General features: G+C 43.0%; 1 protein-coding gene across 3 annotated transcripts in view; it reads right to left on the bottom strand.

Annotated features, from left to right (window-relative positions):
* Positions 1 to 17,113, bottom strand: part of LOC115136772 (uncharacterized) — a 99,148-nt gene extending 82,035 nt beyond the window's left edge. Inside the window, exon 1 of one of the 3 annotated variants that reach the window (XM_029672536.2) lies at positions 16,950 to 17,113. In XM_029672536.2, the coding sequence (XP_029528396.2) occupies positions 16,950 to 17,043 (94 nt within the window). In that variant the 5' untranslated portion in view covers positions 17,044 to 17,113. The remainder of the gene's footprint in view (positions 1 to 16,949) is intronic. The other 2 variants (XM_029672535.2, XM_029672537.2) reach the window with 2 other exon arrangements.
* Positions 17,114 to 22,867: the final 5,754 nt, after the last annotated feature.

The raw sequence follows: 22,867 nt of genomic DNA, 5'->3' as shown, positions 1-22,867 counted from the left end.
CAAACATCAACAAGGCTACACAAGTGCCTCACCAATTACTTTAATCAATGGTACGCAGGCTAGATACAGGATGTATTGCATTTATATAGGATATGCTTATACCTCAAACGGGTTACTTTGTTATACAAGACATTACCAAATTATTCAAAAACAGAATACAGGGTTTGAAGCTAGAAAGATTTGCTTTTGCTCGTTCTTAATTGAAGCCTTTCAGCATGGTGATTTCAGCAGAGGAATGGGTGCAGAGAGATTGGATCTGTATTTGTGACAAGCTATAGGCTACATTTTTTTTAAATTATTGTTTAAATTCACAGGCCTATTAACGATGTCTGCCTTTGCAGTGCCTGGCTATAATTAGAAAATGGTCTTTAAGAATCTTGGCAATGGGGAGGGATTAGTGAGCGAGCACAATGTTGCAATCGTTCCCATGCCCCAGTCTTCTTTTTGTCAGTCAGCTTGAGGAAGAGCAGGAAAACAAGTCTATCATCTGATTTGTGTCTATAACCAAAATACAATCTGTTTAAATTTACTAGTTCAATATCAAAAAGGATGTAGTTAAACCATGTCCACGCTTGTGTAGAGCCTAAAGTAGCCTATTATATCAGGTAATAGGCTACTTTATTTCTCTTCAGGTCCTACAGTAACTATCGTAAGGGGCAACAGGAGCATTCCTCTTGTGTGAAGGGAGGCAGGGAGCAGTCTTTTCCCTTATTGTAGTTGACAAGCATCCTCTAACTGAGACACAGATCACAAAATATATTGTTTCCTAACAGTCCAAGAAAATAGTTCATCTGTATATTTCCTTGAGAATGACTTGATAATTTAGGCTAGATATATAGGATATAATACCATGCTTGATGGGCTGCATGCAGGCCATTGCTTTAGAGAAATTATTCTTAATAAGGGGGATGCTTCTAGTGAAGCTATGAACTTGTTTAAACTTAGAACATAAATGGTTGATATAGGTCATAATTTTACTTAAGCATAAGTTCCTAGCTAGCCAAGTGAACTGGACCAAAACTGCTGAGCAAGGCTGTCTATTCTTCCTTTCAATACTCGCTTGTAAATCTCCATGCAATCACCAGTAACGATGATAGGATGATAAGATGTTTCACCATCCAATTTGTCGAATAACCAGACCATATTCAGCCACTTAAACGATATGATTTAGAGTGCCTTCAGGAAGTATTCAGGCCCCTTGACGTTTATCCCATTTTGTTACGTTACATACTTATTCTAAAATGGATAAAATAAATAAAAAATCATCAGCAATCTACACACAATGCCCCATAATGACAAAGCGAAAACTTATCTTAAGAATATTTTGTAAATCTATTAAAAATTAAAAACAGATACCTTATTGACATAAGTATTCAGACCCTTTGCTATGAGACTTGAAATTGAGCTCAGGTACATGCTGTTTCCATTGATCATCCTTGCGATGATGTGGTAAATTCAATTGATTAGACATGATTTGGAAGGTACACGTGTCTATATAAGGTCCCACAGTTGACAGTGCATGTTAGAGCAAAAACAAAGTCATGAGGTCGAAGCAATTGTCCGTAGAGCTCCGAGACAGGATTGTGTCAAGGCACAGATCTGGGGAAGGCTACTAAAACATGTCTGCAGTGTTGAAAGTCCCCAAGAACACAGTGGCCTCCATCATTCTTAAATGGAAGAAGGCTGGAACCACCAAGACTCTTTCTAGTGCTGGCCGTCAGGCCAAACTGAGCAATCAGGGGAGAAGGGCCTTGGTCAGGGAGGTGACCAAGAACCCGATGGTCAGCCTGACAGAGCTCTAGAGTTCCTATGTGGAGATGGGAGAACCTTCCAGAAGGACAACCATCTCTGCAGCACTCCACCAAGCAGGCCTTTATGGTAGAGTGACCAGACAGAAGCCACTCCTCAGTAAAAGGCACATGACAGCCCGCTTGGAGTTTGCCAAAAGGCACCTAAAGACTCTCAGACGATGAGAAACAAGATTCTCTGGTCTGATGAAACCAAGACTGAACTCTTTGGCCTGAATACCAAACTTCATGCCTGGAGGAAACCTGGCACCATCCCTACAGTGAAGCATGGTGGTGGCAGCATCATGCTGTGGGAATGTTTTTCAGCGGCAGGGACTGAGTGACTAGTCAGGATCAAAGCAAAGATGAACAGAGCAAAGTACAGAGAGATCCTCGATTAAAACATGCCCCAGAGTGCTCAGGACCTCAGACTGGGGGCAAGGTTCACCTTCTAACAGGATAATGACCCTAAGCACACAGCCAAGACAATGCAGGAGTGGCTTTGGTGAAAAGTCTCTGAATGTCCTTCAGTGGCCCAGCCAGAGTCCCGACTTGAACCTTATTGAACATCTTTGGAGACCTGAAAATAGCTGTGCAACAACGCTTCCCATTCAACCTGACATAGCTTGAGAGGATCTGCAGAGAAGAATGGGAGAAACTCCCCAAAATATAGGTGCGCCAAACTTGTAGCGCCATACCCAATAAGACTCAAGGTTGCAATTGCTGCCAAAGGTGCTTCAACAAAGTACTGAGTACTTGTGAAAATGTGATATCAGTTTCATTTGTAATAACCTGTTCTTGCTTTGTCATTATTGGGTATTGTGTGTAGATTAATGAGGGGAAAAAACGATTCAATCAATTTTAGAATAAGGCTGTGTAACGGCAGATCTCCTCTTCGTCTGAAGAGTTGTAAGGATCGGACTAAGATGCAGCGTGGTAAGTGTTCATGACGTTTTATTAAACAACGAACTGAACACTGAAATACAAAACAATAAACGATGTGATGAAAACGAAACCCGAAACAGTACCATGTGGCGACAAACACTCACACGGAAACAAACAGCCACCCACCAACAGTGAAACCCAGGCTACCTAAGTATGATTCTCAACCAGAGACAACTAACGACACCTGCCTCTGATTGAGAACCATACTAGGCTGAACACAAAAACCAACATAGAAAAACAAACAGACTACCCACCCCAACTCACGCCCTGACCATACTAAATAAAGATAAAGTCCCTTCAGTCTTCAAGAGAGCGAGAGTTGCACCCCTTCTGAAAAAACCTACACTCGATCCCTCCGATGTCAACAACTACAGACCAGTATCCCTTCTTTCTTTTCTCTCCAAAACTCTTGAACGTGCCGTCCTTGGCCAGCTCTCCCGCTAGCTCTCTCAGAATGACCTTCTTTGATCCATATCAGTCAGGTTTCAAGACTAGTCATTCAACTGAGACTGCTCTTCTCTGTATCACGGAGGCGCTCCGCACTGCTAAAGCTAACTCTCTCTCCTCTGCTCTCATCCTTCTAGACCTATCGGCTGCCTTCGATACTGTGAACCATCAGATCCTCCTCTCCACTCTCTCAGAGTTGGGCATCTCCGGCGCGGCCCACGCTTGGATTGCGTCCTACCTGACAGGTCGCTCCTACCAGGTGGCGTGGCGAGAATCCGTCTCCACACCACGTGCTCTCACCACTGGTGTCCCCCAGGGCTCTGTTCTAGGCCCTCTCCTATTCTCGCTATACACCAAGTCACTTGGCTCTGTCATAACCTCACATGGTCTCTCCTATCATTGCTATGCAGACGACACACAATTAATCTTCTCCTTTCCCCCTTCTGATGACCAGGTGGCGAATCGCATCTCTGCATGTCTGGCAGACATATCAGTGTGGATGACGGATCACCACCTCAAGCTGAACCTCGGCAAGACGGAGCTGCTCTTCCTCCCGGGGAAGGACTGCCCGTTCCATGATCTCGCCATCACGGTTGACAACTCCATTGTGTCCTCCTCCCAGAGCGCTAAGAACCTTGGCGTGATCCTGGACAACACCCTGTCGTTCTCAACTAACATCAAGGCGGTGGCCCGTTCCTGTAGGTTCATGCTCTACAACATCCGCAGAGTACGACCCTGCCTCACACAGGAAGCGGCGCAGGTCCTAATCCAGGCACTTGTCATCTCCCGTCTGGATTACTGCAACTCGCTGTTGGCTGGGCTCCCTGCCTGTGCCATTAAACCCCTACAACTCATCCAGAACGCCGCAGCCCGTCTGGTGTTCAACCTTCCCAAGTTCTCTCACGTCACCCCGCTCCTCCGCTCTCTCCACTGGCTTCCAGTTGAAGCTCGCATCCGCTACAAGACCATGGTGCTTGCCTACGGAGCTGTGAGGGGAACGGCACCTCAGTACCTCCAGGCTCTGATCAGGCCCTACACCCAAACAAGGGCACTGCGTTCATCCACCTCTGGCCTGCTCGCCTCCCTACCACTGAGGAAGTACAGTTCCCGCTCAGCCCAGTCAAAACTGTTCGCTGCTCTGGCCCCCCAATGGTGGAACAAACTCCCTCACGACGCCAGGACAGCGGAGTCAATCACCACCTTCCGGAGACACCTGAAACCCCACCTCTTTAAGGAATACCTAGGATAGGATAAAGTAATCCCTCTCACCCCCCCTTAAAAGATTTAGATGCACTACTGTTCCACTGGATGTCATAAGGTGAATGCACCAATTTGTAAGTCGCTCTGGATAAGAGCATCTGCTAAATGACTTAAATGTAAATGTAAATGTAAGACAAAACAAAGGAAATAAAGGTCAGAACGTGACAGGCTGTAACCTAACAAAATGCAGAAAAAGTCAAGGGGTCTGAATACATCCTGAAGGCACTGTATATAATGTATTTTTAGTGCCTATTTATTATGACACTTAAATCTGCAATATGTAACTTTTTGGGCGACCTGACCAAATTCACATAAAAATATGAGTTATAGCTGTCATTGAAAGCAAGTCTAAGAAGAGGTAGATCTGTTCAATGTGTGCTATTTCTATGCTTCAAGTTAAGTTTTGTTTTTGCGTCTTTTACTTTCAGTTTTGTACACCAGCTCCAAACCGCTGAAAATATAATATGTTTGGTTATTGAGAAGACATTTCACAGTGGTTTAGATGGTACAATGATTCTGTAAACCATTGGGGATTCAACTCCTTCCCTACAGGTCTGGAGCCTACTGGTTTTCTGTTGTACCTGAATTAATTGCACCCACCTGGTGTCCCAGGTCTAAATCAGTCCTTGATTAGAAGGGCAAATGAAAAATATGCATTGGAACTGACTTCGAGGTCCAGAGTTGAGTTTAAGGGCTCTACACTATACATTGCTTGTTTTGTCACAAACTGAAATTAGATTAACTATTCGAATTTTAGCAACCAGGAAATGGTGGAGCGATTCGATACTGTGATAAATTGCCTGAATTGATGCGATAATGATAAATAGAATAATAAGTTTATAACAATGTGCACCACAATTGTTTAAATATCCTTTAAACTACTACTAGTTTGATGGTTGTAGCCATCAATTGTCTCATTAACAATCACCCTTATTAGCAAACCTATTTCATTTCAAACTTCACATTTCTCTAGTATAAGCTACTCATCGTAATGAACAATATCAGCTGCAATAAGTGATTGATATGGTCGGTGTCAACTTTCGGTTTATCGTCCCAGCTCCATTGCACTGCACAGTACTGTGCCAATAATTTGACGAAGACCCAGTTTGGGGTTGAAACATTGTCCAATTAAACACGTTGGGAGCATTACACCAGTACACAGATTTACTTTTTGTTCTGCGTCAATCATTCCTGGTGCTCTGGCTGTTCTCAAACAGTCTACATCACTGCCCACTGTCAGCAATCAGCACAAACAATTGAGGTGGAAGGGAAACCAAACACAACAAAAACAAATCCAGTGAACTGTGTGTGCTCCAGTGCCCCGTAAAAGCACTGGCTTGGTCAGCGTGGCATCCTACCAGAAGGCGTGTACTTGCTAGCCACTCCAACTCTCTCCCTCATGCTCTCTTCGTCTCACCCTTTTCCTCCTCCAGATTAGTGCAGTAATCTGTCTTGATACACTGAACCACCCACTTAGAACAGTTAGGATTGCTATGATTTGCTTATTCTGCCATTTTTTTTAAGGAGAGATGTGTAACCACCATCGCTCGGGACACATATTAAACAATCAAAACTGTCTGGACTAAAACACCCAGAATGATAAGTGTCTATTTATTGTCCTAATCCTTCCCAGCCAAATGCTTACTACTCCTCCCATTCACAGATGGTACTATTGTCCTATCTTCCCTTTACTTCTCCTTGTCTCCTTGACTTTGTTTAGGGTGATTCGTGGATAAGCCTAATTAGAAATATAACAGCATTCCTTTTTAAACTTTAAATAGAACTGGCCAGTTGTTTTGTTCCCTTGCTTTCACAATTCAAAGTAAAGTCACAATAAAAACCACAGCTAACTGACAATCATGTCATAAGAAAGCAGAGCAATCATCTATCATCCATCTCCCCAACTGTTTGTAAAGAGTAGCCTAGTTGGGTTGTTGACATGTGGACCAATTTCATCAACACAATGACAGTCACAGAAGCCTCAGTCTGCACCCCATGTCACCATCAAAGCCTGTCAGATTATATTCAAACTCAAAGCAGTACGAAGATCCATCCAGCTTTTTCATCACATAAGCCTCACTGTGAGCTGGGAATGAACACAGAAAAGGAGACCAGGTTTGCGCTGGTCAAAAGTAGTGCACTTTATAGGGAATAGGGTGCCATTTGGGATGCAATGCAGTCTAGAGATGTCTGGTGAGTGGTGAGTTGAAAGTACCTACAGAGCCAAAGAGGGATGTGAATAGACAGCTAGCCTAGCTGGGATAGCCTCGCTGGGATTGCCTAGCTAGGATTGCCTAGCTTGGAGAAGTAAACTAGGAAAGTAAAAGTTGGCAGAGCCACAGTTGGGACATGGTGGTCTTGAAATCCCATTAGAGACATAGCTGCTGTATATCTTAAACAAGCGGCTGGGTCGCTCCGAAAGCCAAATCAATTACTCCATGTTAGTGGACAAGGTCTTTTGGCTGCCTCACAGTGCCTGGGTTTGGGTGTCTGACATCATTTGAGACACGTAGGCTTCAGGCTTGTGATCTGGGGCACGGGAGGGAGGATTTAAGCCTTGTGCCATTCTTATGATCTACCTCGCTTTTCATCACTGGTGGTCAACGACCAGGCAGAAAGTAGTCCTATAAGTCAGGCTACTTGAAAGGTATTCAGCTGAGAAATTCCTCAGTGGTAGTGATGGGTGGCGAAAATGCTCTTTGCCAAATTTAGCAGTGGTGACAGGACTTTGAAGAGCGAATGTCCATCACATGCACAGCATACCTTGACCATCTGGCTAATTTTGCACTAATTACAACCAAATGTACACTAGAATCCAAAGTTTCACACAAGGCCAGATTTCCTTGTAATTGTGATTCAAGCTCAGAATGTCAGAGAAGGGCAATAGTAAATAGCATGTGAATAGGTATTTCCTAAGTAAGACATTCTGACAGGCCTCATTCACCATGTAGGCCTAGCCTCAAGGATGGATTGTAAAAGTAATGGGTCAGACTAAGCTCACAAGTAGTCCTAGGATAAAGCACTTAGTAACAGTGCCTCCATGATCAGCCTCAGTCCAATATACTTTTCACCATGATAGTGCAGCAACAGTGAACATGACCATGCAACTCAGTCTGCACCAGGGTTTCCGTTATGAAAATGTGGCGCCGGACATTTGACCGGCAGCATTGTTTATTTACCGGACCCATATACTGTTACATTCCCCAGCAAGAAAAACCAAAAATGTCGATCAAAAACAAGAGAGAACTAACAAAAAGTCACTGAACAACAACCAAAACGAAACAAATGGATTTTAGGAGGGGTTCTGAAAGACACTTGGCATCCACTGAAAGTTGACTAGCAGCAAAAACTGGAACCTTAAAGATGCCCAGAATGAGTGTCCACTAAATTTGCCCAAGAGTCAAAAAAGAAAAACCCACACCAAACATAAAAGATAGGAAGCAAACCAAAAAGATGGAGCAAAATGAAATTAGGGAAATTAGAAAAAGGAATGTTTTTCTAGAAATCAAATAGGGAGCGCTACTCTTAAATAGCTCCTGGGCCAGCACAGGTGAAACACCTTCCCACTAACGAGATGGCAACCAGCACAGGTGGTACATACTGACTAACGAGTTGACAAAAATATGTGCGCCCTACGTGCTAACAAGCTATACGTGCTAAGGTCCAACCTCAAAACATATATGGAAAAACCAAAACCTGTAACAATGCATTGGGTGTGTAACCTGATTAGGGCATCCACCCATGGTGCTCAGAATGACAGTAATCACATTTAGATTATGGTAATTCATCTTAACAGAACACGCAAGTCGAGGATGCAATGATATGTGTCCTTACCGCACATTTTGAAGATGTTAGAATAACTGTCCACATTTACTTTTCCTCAGCTAACAAGACGAGTAAAGAACAGCAAAATCACTAGCCTATGCATAAGCTTTAGTTTTAAGTTTGGGGAAGTACATTTTAACCATAAAAATTTATAATAAGCATTCCATGCATCATCGCATTTGCAGACTTACTATTCGTAATGTGATGAGTAGATTGGATAGTCATAATTTAGGCTAAATTACAGGGAAGCCTACTCTGCCGACCCTGATCAATAAAAACTACATTGTCCATATAATAGGCCTACGTTAAGGGGAGAAAAATAGAATATGACATCTAAACTGGAGGAGGAAATGATTGTCCAAAAACAAACTTTTAAGTGGCACTGACCCAACAATGATAAAGAGTGAATATGCGCAGTGCGCACTCACCGGGGATATGGCCTATGCTCTCCTCTGGTGCCAATAAGATAGGAATAGGGTGCCATTTGGGGGAGAATGAAATTGTACTCTGTACCCTGCTACTCCGACAGCTCTGCTCCCCTGATAGCTCCCTCCACGTGGCAGTCCCTTGTTAAAACATTCCAGTGTAACTACAAAGAGAGAGAGGAGCGCTGCAAACAAACAAGCTCTTTGTGTAATGTCCTTGGTGACAGGGACAAGGACACAGTAGCTCCCTGTTTGATTCACATAGCCCCCCCGAGGCTCCAGTACCTACCTGTGAGCTATAAGATGGCTCCAAAAGGGATGGCTGCCATTGTACGGGCTCCTGCTACTCTGTGTGTTTTTTTTCGCGTTGTTTGTAACTTTTTTTGTACATAATGTTTCTGCCTCCATCTCCTATGACCGAAAAGAGCTTCTGGGCATCAGAACAGCGATTACTCACCTTGGACTGGACAAATATTTTTTCTTTAATGAATCGGAGGTGAAATATTTACAACACCAGGCTCAAATCCCCGTCATACGCATGAAGAAGAGACACCGACACAGGGTGCACAGATTTGGGTGCTTGATGAGAATTCATTGGTGAGTGGATAATCCGCCTATACCATCCATCCTACTGGCAAACGAGCAATCACTGGAGAATAAACTGGATGAGCTCTGTTCGAGACTATCCTACCAACGGGACATTCAAAACTGTAATATCTTATGTTTCACCAAGTCATGGCTGAACGAGGACATGGATAATATGCAGGTGGCTGGGGGTTTTGTGCATCGGCAAGACAGAACAGCAACCTCCGGTAAGACGAGGGGTGGTGGTCTGTGTCTATTTGTCAACAACAGCTGGTGCGCAATCTATAATATTAAGGAAGTCTTAAGGTTTTGCTCACCAGAGTACCTCGTCATAAACTGTAGGCCACACCATTACCAAGAGAGTTGTCATCTATATTTTTAGTAGCTGTCTATTTACCACCACAAACCGATACAAGCACTCAAAGAGCTGTATAAGGCCAAAAGCAAACAAGAGAATACTCACCCAGAAGCGGCACTCCTAGTGGTCGGAGATTTTAATGCAGGAAAACTTAAATCCGTTGTACCTCATTTCTATTAGCATGTCACTCTTGCAACCAAAGCAAAAACATTTTTGACCACCTTCACTCCACACAAAGCTTTCCTTCACCCTCCATTTGGCAAATCTGACCATAATTATATCCTCCTGATTGCTGTTTACAAGCAAAAACAGGAAGTACCAGTGACTCGCTCAATATGGAAGTGGTCTGATGACGCGGATGCTAAGCTACAGATCTGTTTTGCTAGCACAGACTGGAATATGTTTTGGGATTCATCCAATGGCATTGAGGAGTATACCACATAGTCACCGGCTTCATCAATAAGTGTATCGATGACTTTGTCTCCATAGTGACCATATGTACATATCCCAACCAGAAGCCAATGATTACATGCAACATCTGCACTGAGCTAAAGACTAGAGCTGCCGCTTTCAAGGAGCAGGACACTAATCTGGATGCTTATAAGAAATCCCGCTATGCCCTCCAACGAACCCTTAAACAGGCGTAGTGTCAATACGGGGCTACGATTGAATCCTACTGCACTGGCTCTGTGATCACGCTCTCTGTAGCCGATGTGAGTAAGACCTATAAACAGGTCAACATTCACAAGGCCGCAGGGCCAGACGGATTACCAGGGTGCGTACTCCAACTGGCAAGTCCAACTGGCAAGTTGCTTCAAACATGTTCAACCTCTCACTGACCGAGTCTGTAATACTTACATGTTTCAAGCAGACCACCATAGTCTCTGTGCCCAAGAACGCCAAGGTAACCTGCCTAAATGATTATCGCCCTCTAGCACTCAAGTCTGTAGCCATGAAGTGCTTTAAAAGGCTGGTCATGGAGGCACTGTTACTAAGTGCTTTATCCTAGGACTACTTGTGAGCTTAGTCTGACCCATTACTTTTACAGAAACCCTAGACCCACTACAATTTGCATACCACCCCAACAGAACCACAGATGACGCAATCTCCATTGCACTCCATACTGCCATTTCCCATCTGGACAAAAGGAACACCTACGTGAGAATGCTGTTTATTGACTGCAGCTCAGAAATCAAAACCATAGTGCCCACAACGATCATTGCTAAGCGAAGGACCCTGAGACTAAACACCTCCCTCTGCAACTGGATCCTGGACTTCCTGGTGGGCCGCCCACAGGTGGTAAGGGTAGGCAACAACACATCTGTCACACGTTGATTCTCAACACAGGGGCCCTCAGGGGTACGTGCTTAGTCCCCTTCTGTACTCCCTGTTCACCCACCACTGTGTGGCCATGCACGACTCCTATAACATCATTAGGTTTGTCAACGACACAACGGTCGTAGGCCTGATCACCGACAATGATGAGACAGCCTACACGAGGAGGCAAGAGACACTGCCAGGACAACAACCTCTCCCTCAAAAGAGCTGATCGTGGACTACAGGAAAGAGGGGTCCGAACACACCCCCATTCACATCGACAGGGCTGTAGTGGAGTGGGTCGAGAGCTTTAAGTTCCTTGGCAGTCCACATCACTAACAAATATCATGGTCGAAACATACCAAGACAGTCATGAAGAGGGCACGACAATACCTATTCCCCCTCAGGAGACTGAAAAGATTTGTTATGGGCCTTCAGATCCTCATAAAGTTATACAGCTGCACCACTGAAAGCATCCTGACTGGTTGCATCACCGCTTGGTATGGCAACTACTCTGCATCCGACCGCAAGGTTCTACAAAGGGTTGTGCGTATGGCCCATCACTGGGGCCAAGCTTCCTGCCATCCAGGACCTCTATACCAGGCGATGTCAGAGGAAGGCCCTAAAAATTGTCAAAGACTCCAGCCACCCTAGCCATAAACTGTTCTCTTTGCTACCGCACGTCAAGTGGTACCAGAGCACCAAGTCTAGATCCAAAAGGCTCCTTAACAGCTTCTAACCCCAAGCCATTAGACTGCTAAACAGTTCATCTAATGGCTACCCAGACTATTTGCATTGACCCCCTTTTTTACGATGCTGTTATTCACTGTTTATTATCTATAAATAGACACTTTACCCCTACCTAAATCTACATATTACCTCAATTTACCTCGACTAACCTGTATGCCTGCACATTGACTCGGTACCAGTGCCTCCTGTATATAGCTGTAACGGCTTTCTACTGGTGAAGGAGAGTCGGACCAAACTGCAGCGTGTAGATTTCGATCCATGTTTAATAAAACAACTTAACACGAATCAACGCACAAACTCAACAAAACAATAAAAACGAAACGAAAACCGAAAACAGCCTATACATGTGTCTACAAACCTCTAACAAGGACATCAAGACACACAGGACAATCACCCACAATACAACCAAAGAATATGGCTGCCTAAATATGGTTCCCAATCAGAGACAACGGTAAACACCTGCCTCTGATTGAGAACCACTTCAGACAGCCATAGACTCTCCCAGAACACCCCACTAAGCTACAATCCCACTAAGCTACACACCACATACAAAAACCCATGTCACACCCTGGCCTGACCAAAACATAAAGAAAAACACAAAATACTTCGACCAGGGCGTGACAATAGCCTCGTTATTGTTATCTTATTGTGTTACTTTTTTTTCTTATTTTAGTTCATTTCATGAATATTTTAGAAAATATTTTCTCAACTTTGTTTTTTCAATTCTGCATTGTTGGTAAAGGGCTTGTAGTTAAGCTATTCACAGTAAGGTCTACATGTTGTATTCGGCGCATGTGCCAAATAAAATTTGGTTTGATTTGTTTTAGCTAGGACTATAGGGGAGATAAGAGTATGATTCAAATGGTCATTTATTCGCTTAACTGTCACTCTAGGAGCTGATTACTTGCGAAAATCAGGAAGAAGCTAGCTTACTTTTTGTTGATTGAACTTTGATGGTCTCCCAGCTGATGTGCTTATGATGTTTGAAAAGTGTAGCTTTTTATCCCAGAATAAAAGTATTTTTACTTTTGACATTTAGGCTAGCCTTTGTCATAAGTGTGAGGGTTATTAGCATGTGGAAATCAAAAAAAGCACTGTCTCCTTAAATCACACATCAACAGATCATGTCTGCAGGAGGTACCAAGGTATACGTTAACTGCATGTGTGTGGGTTCATTACAACTGGCAGTTGAGTGAGTGAAAGGTAGAGTGAGTGGTGAAAAAGGAGCTGCACTAGTTTCTCATAACACATGAGCTCCTTTCCTAGAGGGATGACTCTGCTGACTGTGCACATCCTGCCTACCCTGCTACACTCTTTAATACCTCACTGTTATACCACAATGCCCCATTTGCATCAGGTGCGTGCTGTGATCTGCTCTCCAGGTGGAAAAACTAAATTCCTGACAGCAGTAGGCAAAATAGTTTTTAAAGGTTGCCTCTATTCATTCACAGTATGGTCATTAACTGTGACGAATATCTGGAAGCCATTTATGCCACCCACTTATAGCTATGGAAGACTCAAAGAAGAAATGGCAACACATAGGTTGCCCGTGTGCCATCATGTTGCCTAGTTACTTTGCATGAAACTACAGGTAAATAAGACCTACATGAAATAGCCTAATGTTTGAATTGTACGTTAAAAACTTAGCCTCGTTACTGTGTAGTTACATGTACATAGCCTAGTGCACACCACAAAATGAAAATGTAGGTCAACTAGTTTAATGGAATCTTTACAACTTTATAGTGATTGAAGCATTCAGATTGACTTCGATCATTCCAGAACAACAGTGTTTCGAATCAGAACAGTATAGCCTACTTCCTAAAACTATATTAAACAGCAGCATGTTATGAAATAAATTAATCAAACATCATGTCACTGAAACGGATACCGATGCCTTTCTAAAAAGGAAAATAGAGCTCTGGAAGAAGTGCTGTGTCACAGGCTAACAGGCAGCAGCATTGCTTACCGGTAGAGCCATGTTCACGAGCGGACGTCCCATGATGCCAGGGCTGGAGGTCACTCTGTTACATTCGCTAATGGACTACTACTCTAGTACTTGCCAGGGTGCTGCTGTACAGCCTGCATGGCTACGACTGCATCCCAAATGGTGCCCATAGGGCTGGTCTAAAGTAGTGCACTATAGGGAATAGGGTGCCATTTGGGAAGTATAGCTACCTCTGTTCTGACAGTCTGTCAGGGCTGGAGGGTGGGAGCTCAGTAGCCTCAGTGGCCACAGCCAGCATGCTCCCCACACAGCCAGCCTGCTCCCCACACAGTCAGCCTGCTCCCCACACAGCCAGCCTGCTCCCCCCACAGCCAGCCTATTCCCCACACAGCGAGCCTGCTCCCCACACAGCCAGCCTAATCCACACAGCCAGCCTGCTCTCCAAACAGCAAGCAGCCGCCACTTCCCACAATAAAGCACAACAGTCATCTGCTGATGGGCATTACTTCAAAAGAGCCTTTTAATGTGACTGGGTGATTTCAGACCGAATTTGCTACTGCCTCACAAGTGAGATTAAGAGAGGATCAGATGGGATACAACAGCTGCTCATCATAGATGTGCACCCCAAACACACCTTCTTTTGAAGCCTTGTATAGCTAAGCTTACCAATAGCAATTATAATGTCTTGCTTTTCCAAAATATAGCATGGCAAGAGTTGATGTGTCGTGTGCAGACTTATTGAAATAGTTTCAAAATAGTTTGGGTGGCTCTGAAGACTTTGTCCAATAAGAGGAAGAAAAATAATGGTAATTTATTAGTAACATAGAGACTAATACAGAACATCAGTAATGGTGCCTTTTTGTAGGCACTAACGGAGGCTAACTCTGTCATGGCTCGTTGGCCAAAGCTTATGAGGAAATTAATTAATGGGGTTGTTGTGGGGTTTTTGGTTAAAAAACGAAAATAAGGTATTCGGTAACACAGGCTTAGGATATCTTATACAGTACTTGTTGTTCTATGAAATAATCTTCATCAGCTAACATCACTGTGAATTTTGAAGCATTTACGTAATCTAAACAAGCACATAAAGCACATAAAGGCTTCATAATTCATAAAGGTCATGTTACCTGACTGATATTATCACATAGAACAAAAACGTATACGATCTCTTAAGCCTGTGTTAACCTCATACCTCATTTTAATATATCCCAGAACCTCATTCTTTCCCCATTAATGGCCAACAAACCAGAGCTAGAAAATGCTAACTCATTTCTGTTTTTTAGGACTACAAACTGGCGAGCTCGGTAGTGTGATGTCCTCCAACTTCAAAGTCACAACAAGCTAAAAGCCAAACTGATGCTGTAGTATGGTACATTAGACCTGTTCTTTTTTTCAAATCTATTTTCATCTTGAGCCTGTAATTTAGGTGGCTCCATTACTACATTATTTATTTATATTGTGAAGGAACCACACAGCCCTGAAAAAAAAGAAATCACCAAACTATGGTCTTCAATTACAGACCTCACAGTTTGGTGGAACCACGCCTGTGACTGTCCCCTCCCCTCCTCAGTCGACATCAGTCTTTCTACACTGGGTGCACTGAAAATGACACATTCAGGGAATTTCGCCTACCCTCCATCTCAATCAAATATGCCCTTCTTAAAATCCCCCACAGTCCATAGAAGAATCCCTAGCACACTGTCCAACACTAGTCTACACACTACATCATGTTTTACAATAAAAAATATAGCTCCTAAGCATCTACTGTCTGACCGGCAAGATTTATGAACCCCATAAATAATGTGGTCGTAACGAGAGTGAGAAAGATGGCATACGTGCAGGTAGGTGTGTGTTTGTGTGTGTGTGTGTGGGTGGAAGGGGAGTTATTTCCAATCTCGGCTATAATGGGGTCATATCAGATTTCTTCAGACTACAACAACAATAATACAGATCAGTGATTTACTGTTATTTGCTCTGGTTAATGATCTGCCCTGGTTCATCTTTTACTATAATAAAATAGTACAGTATGTGTTGCGTCCTGCTATGAGTATGGGGTATAGTATAGGTTCTGTCCCAAATTACACCTTATTCCCTATATTGTGCATTATCTTTGATCAGAGCTCTATGGGCCCTGGTCAAAGAAGTGCACTATAAATGAAATAGTGTTCAATCTGGGACATATCCATAGAGTGGGGTATAGTATGCCTCCCTCCCCAGCTGCTCTGTTTGTGACAGCGAGACTGGAAGGTGCTCTGGAATGGAGCCCAACTGCAGGTCAATACTTCCAGACTCTGCGGCTGCAGTGCTTTTCCTCGTTCCTCTCTGTCACTGAAATGTCTTCCTTTCTCCTGCCACTACACACACCCAGCCGTAAGAGGCTCCTCTTCTCTCCCCTGCTTGCCTCTCCTCTGCCTTACACGTTCTATTCCATTTATTTACACATTTTTCAAACTTTGCAACCTTTGCAGTGGAACTACCTCATTTTCCTCAAGCAGCTGCATATGCACTGACAGGTGGCATGGGACTTAGGAAATTAAAGTCTGTATTATTAGGAGATGAATGTGAGGTTAAATCGATAAAAGTCATTTAGGATTTCATGATACCAATAATTTGCTAAATCACTGTCAACCTCGATATTAATGAAACATGATACCGTGACTAAATCTTCAGTGCGAAATATCCTCTCTCTCTCTCTCTCGGACATTTTTCTTAAAACTTTGTTGCTATTCAAATCACTGCTCTGTCATTCCACTCATGAAAGAATAGGAACATCAAAACCCATTAAAGCCCACAACAAAACAAATGATCTGACACCTAGTAAGTTTTTAGCCCACTATATCAGATAGCTTCCCTTGTAGCAAGCTAAGAAACGTTAGTTACGGTCAAAGCCACATAATAGATCTCAAGCAACATTTATGTAGTTTCAATGGCTCATCTCGATTCGAAAGATGCCGGGGAAAAAGTGAACTTCATTGCATTTGTTAGAAATAATGTACCCAATGGAGAGCATACTAGAACGTTAACTAGCCTTAGTTTCATACTCTAACTGAGGGAATATTAGCTAACTTACCAGAGACAATTCAGGCCAAAAACCTATTCGTCCCAACAAAACCGCTAACTCGCGAGTATGCACAGCACAGCACAGCACCGCACTCAGGTCGCTCCCATTCTATGGACCATATAATTAGCATTCCCGTTAGCATAGCCAGCTACTTTACCACGTCCAGTAGCTACAGTACAACTTCAATATCAGAATTCTAAAATACATTCGTAAATAGATAAATTAAATGAAACTGATAACTTACAGGTAAACCCATAAATGAGAAGCAAAACTGTAGAAGCTTGCAGTCCAATGAGCGGCAGACTCTTGTGATAATCGAGTAGCAATCTTTTCGCCATGATCTCCCGGTGTACTTTCTCTCGGCCTCGCTCCGCTTCTACGTCTGTTCTACAGCAGATTGCTTACTTGCTTCTCTAGCAACTCCTCTCTATAGCGACTGCCCGGGCAGATGAGCTGTACCACTTTTGGGACTGACAGGGGCTCTCACACACCTTTATCAGAAAACGAATTCCTTTTTTTTATGCAACTTGTAAATACATGCATTAATTGTACAGTGTATAGCTAAGTAGTTAATGTGTCAAGACTTTATAGAGCCTTATTAGACTTAAACCCCCTATTATCGACTAATGAGTACATTAAATTGAAATGGTGCACTGCAAATTATGTTATTTCAGTTTTCCATTCAGGAATATCCTTAATATTATTTCACAATTAGGCATATTTCTGTGGTGATACATTCCTAGGGCATTTAATTTCTATCAATTGTGTAATGGAGTCGATCCTGTGTCAGTGATCACTTTGAGAATGATTCCTTGTCTGACAGACATGAATAGAGGTCAAGACCTGAGTCAAGATCCTTTAAAAAGTGTTAATTAAGTCTAAACACCGGTGTTGGAATGGTTTACAGCCCCTTTGAAGAATAAACAGCAGGTTTGGACTTAACGTTCCCTCCAACCAAACAACATAGCACCTCTGCCAGGTTACCACAACATTAACACAAAAGTCTCAATTTGAATGGGGACTGATGATCTTCAAATCAATGAGAATGATGGTTATATGACATATACCCCACTTTTCCTGAAAATTAATGTTGAGCTACCACCCACCTTTACTACCTCCATATTTCAGGAGGTGTTGCTGCAAACAACATTTCTGTGGCATGTCCTTGTCTGTTTTCCTGTGTGCATTCCTGTGTTGTTAAAAGACCAATACCTAGAAAGTGGCAAATCCAAATGTTTGTCAGTGAACACCAGTTGTTTGGCTAATAACAAGCAGAACAAGCAAACCCTAATGATTCCTAGTCATATAAGCAAAATAGTTGGGATACTTATATTGAGAGAACAACATCAGCAAGTCATTGCTTCTTAGCTGTGGGCTACAGTTATAAACAATTACATAATTATTTCAGACCGACATACACTCAGACAGCTGTAACTGAAAAATATCTGTTCTCTTAGATTTATCTTAAGATATGATATTTAAACAGATAAACAAACAGAAAACACAGAACTTTCCAATATGTGTGTCATGAAATAGGTGACTTCATTCCTTTCTTATTTACCTTTCTATTTCAGTGTGGAGGAACATCCTCGTTAATTCCCTCAGGGAAACAGACTCTAACCCTGCAGGTTCCCCTCATCTACTGCAATATTTAACCCAGTCCCACAGCATCTCTCCACCATAGTGCCACCACAACCCATCCAAGCTGTGATTAAAGCCTGACCCACACTGTGTCTGTGTCTTGAATGGCAACCTATTCCCGATACAGTGCACTACTTTTGACCAGAGTACTATAGGCCCTGGTCAAAAGTAGTGCACTATGTAGGGACGCAGCTTGTGTGGGACGAAGTCTGTGTCTCTCCCCTCTATGCACCCTTGGCTGTGTTATTTATATCTTCAAAGAGTGATACATCCCCAGGTGAAAGTGGTGCCATTTACCCTAATCAATCACCTCGCCAGACCACTTCAGAAATGAATTGTATCTTGTGTTAATGTTGCTCAGTGCAATGGAAAGACTTAAAAAATAAGCTTGTTGATGGGATTATTAATCAAATAATTTATTTCTGTTTCATGTTATAGTAAGGCTATAGGATCTGGTAGTGGTTTAGCACAGATCTGGTCAGAATATGGTACCATTGGTAGCATAGTACTTACCATAATAATAAGGAATTCCTGTGCTAGAATCAAAATGTTTATTGAGCCTTTATGGTGTGTGACCTTGGTAACAGTGGTGACTCACTGAGAGACCTTTAGAACCCTCTAAACATTTAGTCTGATTGTGTTATTACAATTCCTCCCTGGCAGACAGGGCTGTATTGGCACCACCTCCCCCTGTGACCAGTAGGTGCACATCCACAGGCTGTTGTCTGGGGCATTTGGTTTTACAGTCTGTGAAAACAGCCTTTGTTAAACTTGACATTCCTCCCCAGTCAGTCACACTAGAGACTGCTAGAGAGCCAGCCCCACGTTGTCCCTTCTCCTGCCAAGGTTTGGCCATCTAAGAGCAGCCTGGGGAGGATGGAGGTCATCCCAGTGCTGACGTGACACAATCCTGTTTACAGCTTGAGTGGGGCCTCCCCTATAATGAACTCTCTCTGCAGCTTAACTTGACCTTAGGGGACGTGAGGGGACACAATTAGACTAGTATACCTCAGTCACTTACGGATGTGCATTCTCACAGATTATCACTAAAAGCATCTCTTAATGTACAGTTGAAGTCGGAAGTTTACATACACCTTAGCCAAATACATTTAAACTCAGTTTTGAACAATTCCTGACATTTAATCCTAGTAAAAATTCTCTGTCTTAGGTCAGTTAGGATCACCACTTTATTTTAAGAATGTGAAATGTCAGAATAATAGCAGAGAGAATGATTTATTTCAGCTTTTATTCCTTTCATCAAGTTCCCAGTGGGTCAGACGTTTACATACACTCAATTAGTATTTGGTAGCATTGCCTTTAAATTGTTTAACTTGGGTCAAACATTTCGGGTAGCCTTCCACAAGCTTCCAGCAATAAGTTTGGTGAATTTTGGCCCATTCCTCCTGACAGAACTGGTGTAACTGAGTCAGGTTTGTAGGCCTCCTTGCTCGCACACACTTTTTCAGGTCTGGCCACAAATTGTCTATGGGATTGAGGTCAGAACTTTGTGATGGCATTGTCATTTGCCATTGTCCATTTGGAAGACCAAGCTTTAACTTCCTGACTAATGTCTTGAGATGTTGCTTCAATATATCCACATCATTTTCCTCCTCATGATGCCATCTATTTTGTGAAGTGCACCAGTCCCCCCTGCAGCAAAGCACCCCCACAACATGATGCTGCCACCCCCGTACTTCACAAACATAACGATGGTCATTATGGCCAAACAGTTCTATTTTTGTTTCATCAGACCAGAGGACATTTCTCCAAAAAGTACGATCTTTGTCCCCATGTGTAGTTGCAAACCGTAGTCTGGCTTTTTTTATGGCGGTTTTGGAGCAGTGGCTTCTTCCTTGCTGAGCGGCCTTTCAGGTTATGTCGATATAGGACTCGTTTTACTGTGGATACAGATACTTTTGAACTTGTTTCCTCCATTATCTTCACAAGGACCTTTGCTGTTGTTCTGGGATTGATTTGCAATTTTTGCACCAAAGTATGTTCATCTTTAGGAGACAGAGCGCGTCTCCTTCCTGAGCGGTGACGGCTGCGTGGTCCCATGCTGTTTATACTTGCGTACTATTGTTTGTACAGATGAACGTGGTACCTTCAGGTGTTTGGAAATTGTTCCCAAGGATGAACCAGACTTGTGGAGGTCTACCATTTTTTTCCTGAGGTCTTGGCTGATTTATTTTGATTTTCCCATGATGTCAAGCAAAGAGGCACTGAATTTGAAGGTAGGCCTTGAAATACATCCACAGGTCCACCTCCAATTGACTCAAATGATATCAATTAGCCTATCGGAATCTTCTAAAGCCATGACATAATTTTCTGGAATTTTCCAAGTTGTTTAAAGGTACAGTCAACTTAGTGTATGTAAACTTCTGACCCACTGGAATTGTGATACAGTGAATTATAAGTGAAATAATTTGTCTGTAAACAATTGTTGGAAAAATTACTTGTGTCATGCACAAAGATGATGTCCTAACCGACTTGCCAAAACTATAGTTTGTTAACAAGAAATTTGTGGAGTGGTTGAAAAACGAGTTTCAATGACTCCAACCTAAGTGTATGTAAACTTCTGACTTCAACTGTATGTGTAAACTGTACTCTACGGTATCTTAGTCACTTTAATTGGGTGTAAATATTGCATCACACATCTCATATTTATATACTGTACTCTATACTATGCCACTATCTTTGTCTAATGCCGCTCTGACATATATATTCTCAATCTATTCCTTACTTAGATGTATGTGTATTTTGGGTATATGTTGTGAAACTGTTAGATATGACTTGTTAGATATTACTGCACTGTCGGAGCTAGAACCACAAGCATTTCGCTACACCAGCAATAACATCTGCTAAACACGTGTATGTGACCAATAAAATTTGATTTGATTTGACACTTGGAAGATCTCTGCTAAGAACTGCTTTTCATTGTCTCAAACTACTGCCTCCGCGACTCTGTTGCGGGCAAAGGCCTCTTTTACAGCTCTGATGGTGGCCTCCGCCGAAGTCACTCTCATTTCAGCTACCTCAATGTATTTGGAAAAGTAGTCAACAATCTGCAGGTACATTTTCTTGTTCCACTCAAACAGGTCCATTCCCACCTTTTAGAAGAAAAAGAAATGCACACCTATTTAGGCGAGGTGCTGGCTAGTGGAATAGAAAACTTGAAAATAAAAGAGAGCTGCACACTCTAGGAGCTCAGATGCAAAAATGTAATTACCAACGTTTTGACAACCAAGCTGTCTTCATCAGGGTATAATCACAAACACTGCGGGATGACTCGTTTATGTAGTGTCAAAAGTACTGTACTTCCGGCGCCGACAGAGATGGCCGCCTCGCTCGCGTTCCTAGGAAACTATGCAGTTTTTTGTTTTTTTACGTGTTATTTCTTACATTAGTACCCCAGGTCATCTTAGGTTTCATTACATACAGTCGAGAAGAACTACTGAATATAAGATCAGCGTCAACTCACCATCAGTACGACCAAGAATATGTTTTTCCCAACGCGGATCCTGTGTTCTGCCTTACAAACAGGACAACGGAATGGATCCCATGCAGCGACCGGAAAAAACGACTCCGAAAAAGAGGGAAACTAGGCGGTCTTCTGGTCAGACTCCGGAGACGGGCACACCGTGCACCACTCCCTAGCATTCTTCTTGCCAATGTCCAGTCTCTTGACAACAAGGTTGATGAAATCCGGAAACATGGCTCACTGGAGAGACGCTATCCGAAGCGGTGCAGCCAACGGGTTTCTCCACGCATCGCGCCGACAGAAACAGACACCTTTCTGGTAAGAAGAGGGGCGGGGGCGTATGCCTTATGGCTAACGAGACATGGTGTGATGAAAGAAACATACAGGAACTCAAATCCTTCTGTTCACCTGATTTAGAATTCCTCACAATCAAATGTAGACCGCATTATCTACCAAGAGAATTCTCTTCGATTATAATCACAGCCGTATATATCCCCCCGTATATATCCCCCCCAAGCAGACACATCGATGGCTCTGAACGAACTTTATTTAACTCTTTGCAAACTGGAAACCATTTATCCGGAGGCTGCATTCATTGTAGCTGGGGATTTTAACAAGGCTAATCTGAAAACAAGACTCCCTAAATTTTATCAGCATATCGATTGCGCAACCAGGGGTGGAAAAACCTTGGATCATTGTTACTCTAACTTCCGCGACGCATATAAGGCCCTGCCCCGCCCTCCTTTCGGAAAAGCTGACCACGACTCCATTTTGTTGATCCCTGCCTACAGACAGAAACTAAAACTAGAGGCTCCCACGCTACGCTGGTCCGACCAAGCTGACTCCACACTCCAAGACTGCTTCCATCACGTGGACTGGGATATGTTTCGTATTGCGTCAGATAACAACATTGACGAATACGCTGATTCGGTGTGCGAGTTCATTAGAACGTGCGTTGAAGATGTCGTTCCCATAGCAACGATTAAAACATTCCCTAACCAGAAACCGTGGATTGATGGCAGCATTCGCGTGAAACTGAA

This window comes from Oncorhynchus nerka, linkage group LG11 (genome assembly GCF_034236695.1).
Source record: "Oncorhynchus nerka isolate Pitt River linkage group LG11, Oner_Uvic_2.0, whole genome shotgun sequence".
Lineage (NCBI taxonomy): Eukaryota > Metazoa > Chordata > Actinopteri > Salmoniformes > Salmonidae > Oncorhynchus > Oncorhynchus nerka.
Note: the sequence above shows the minus strand (reverse complement) of the source record. Positions and strands in the feature narration are given on the sequence as shown.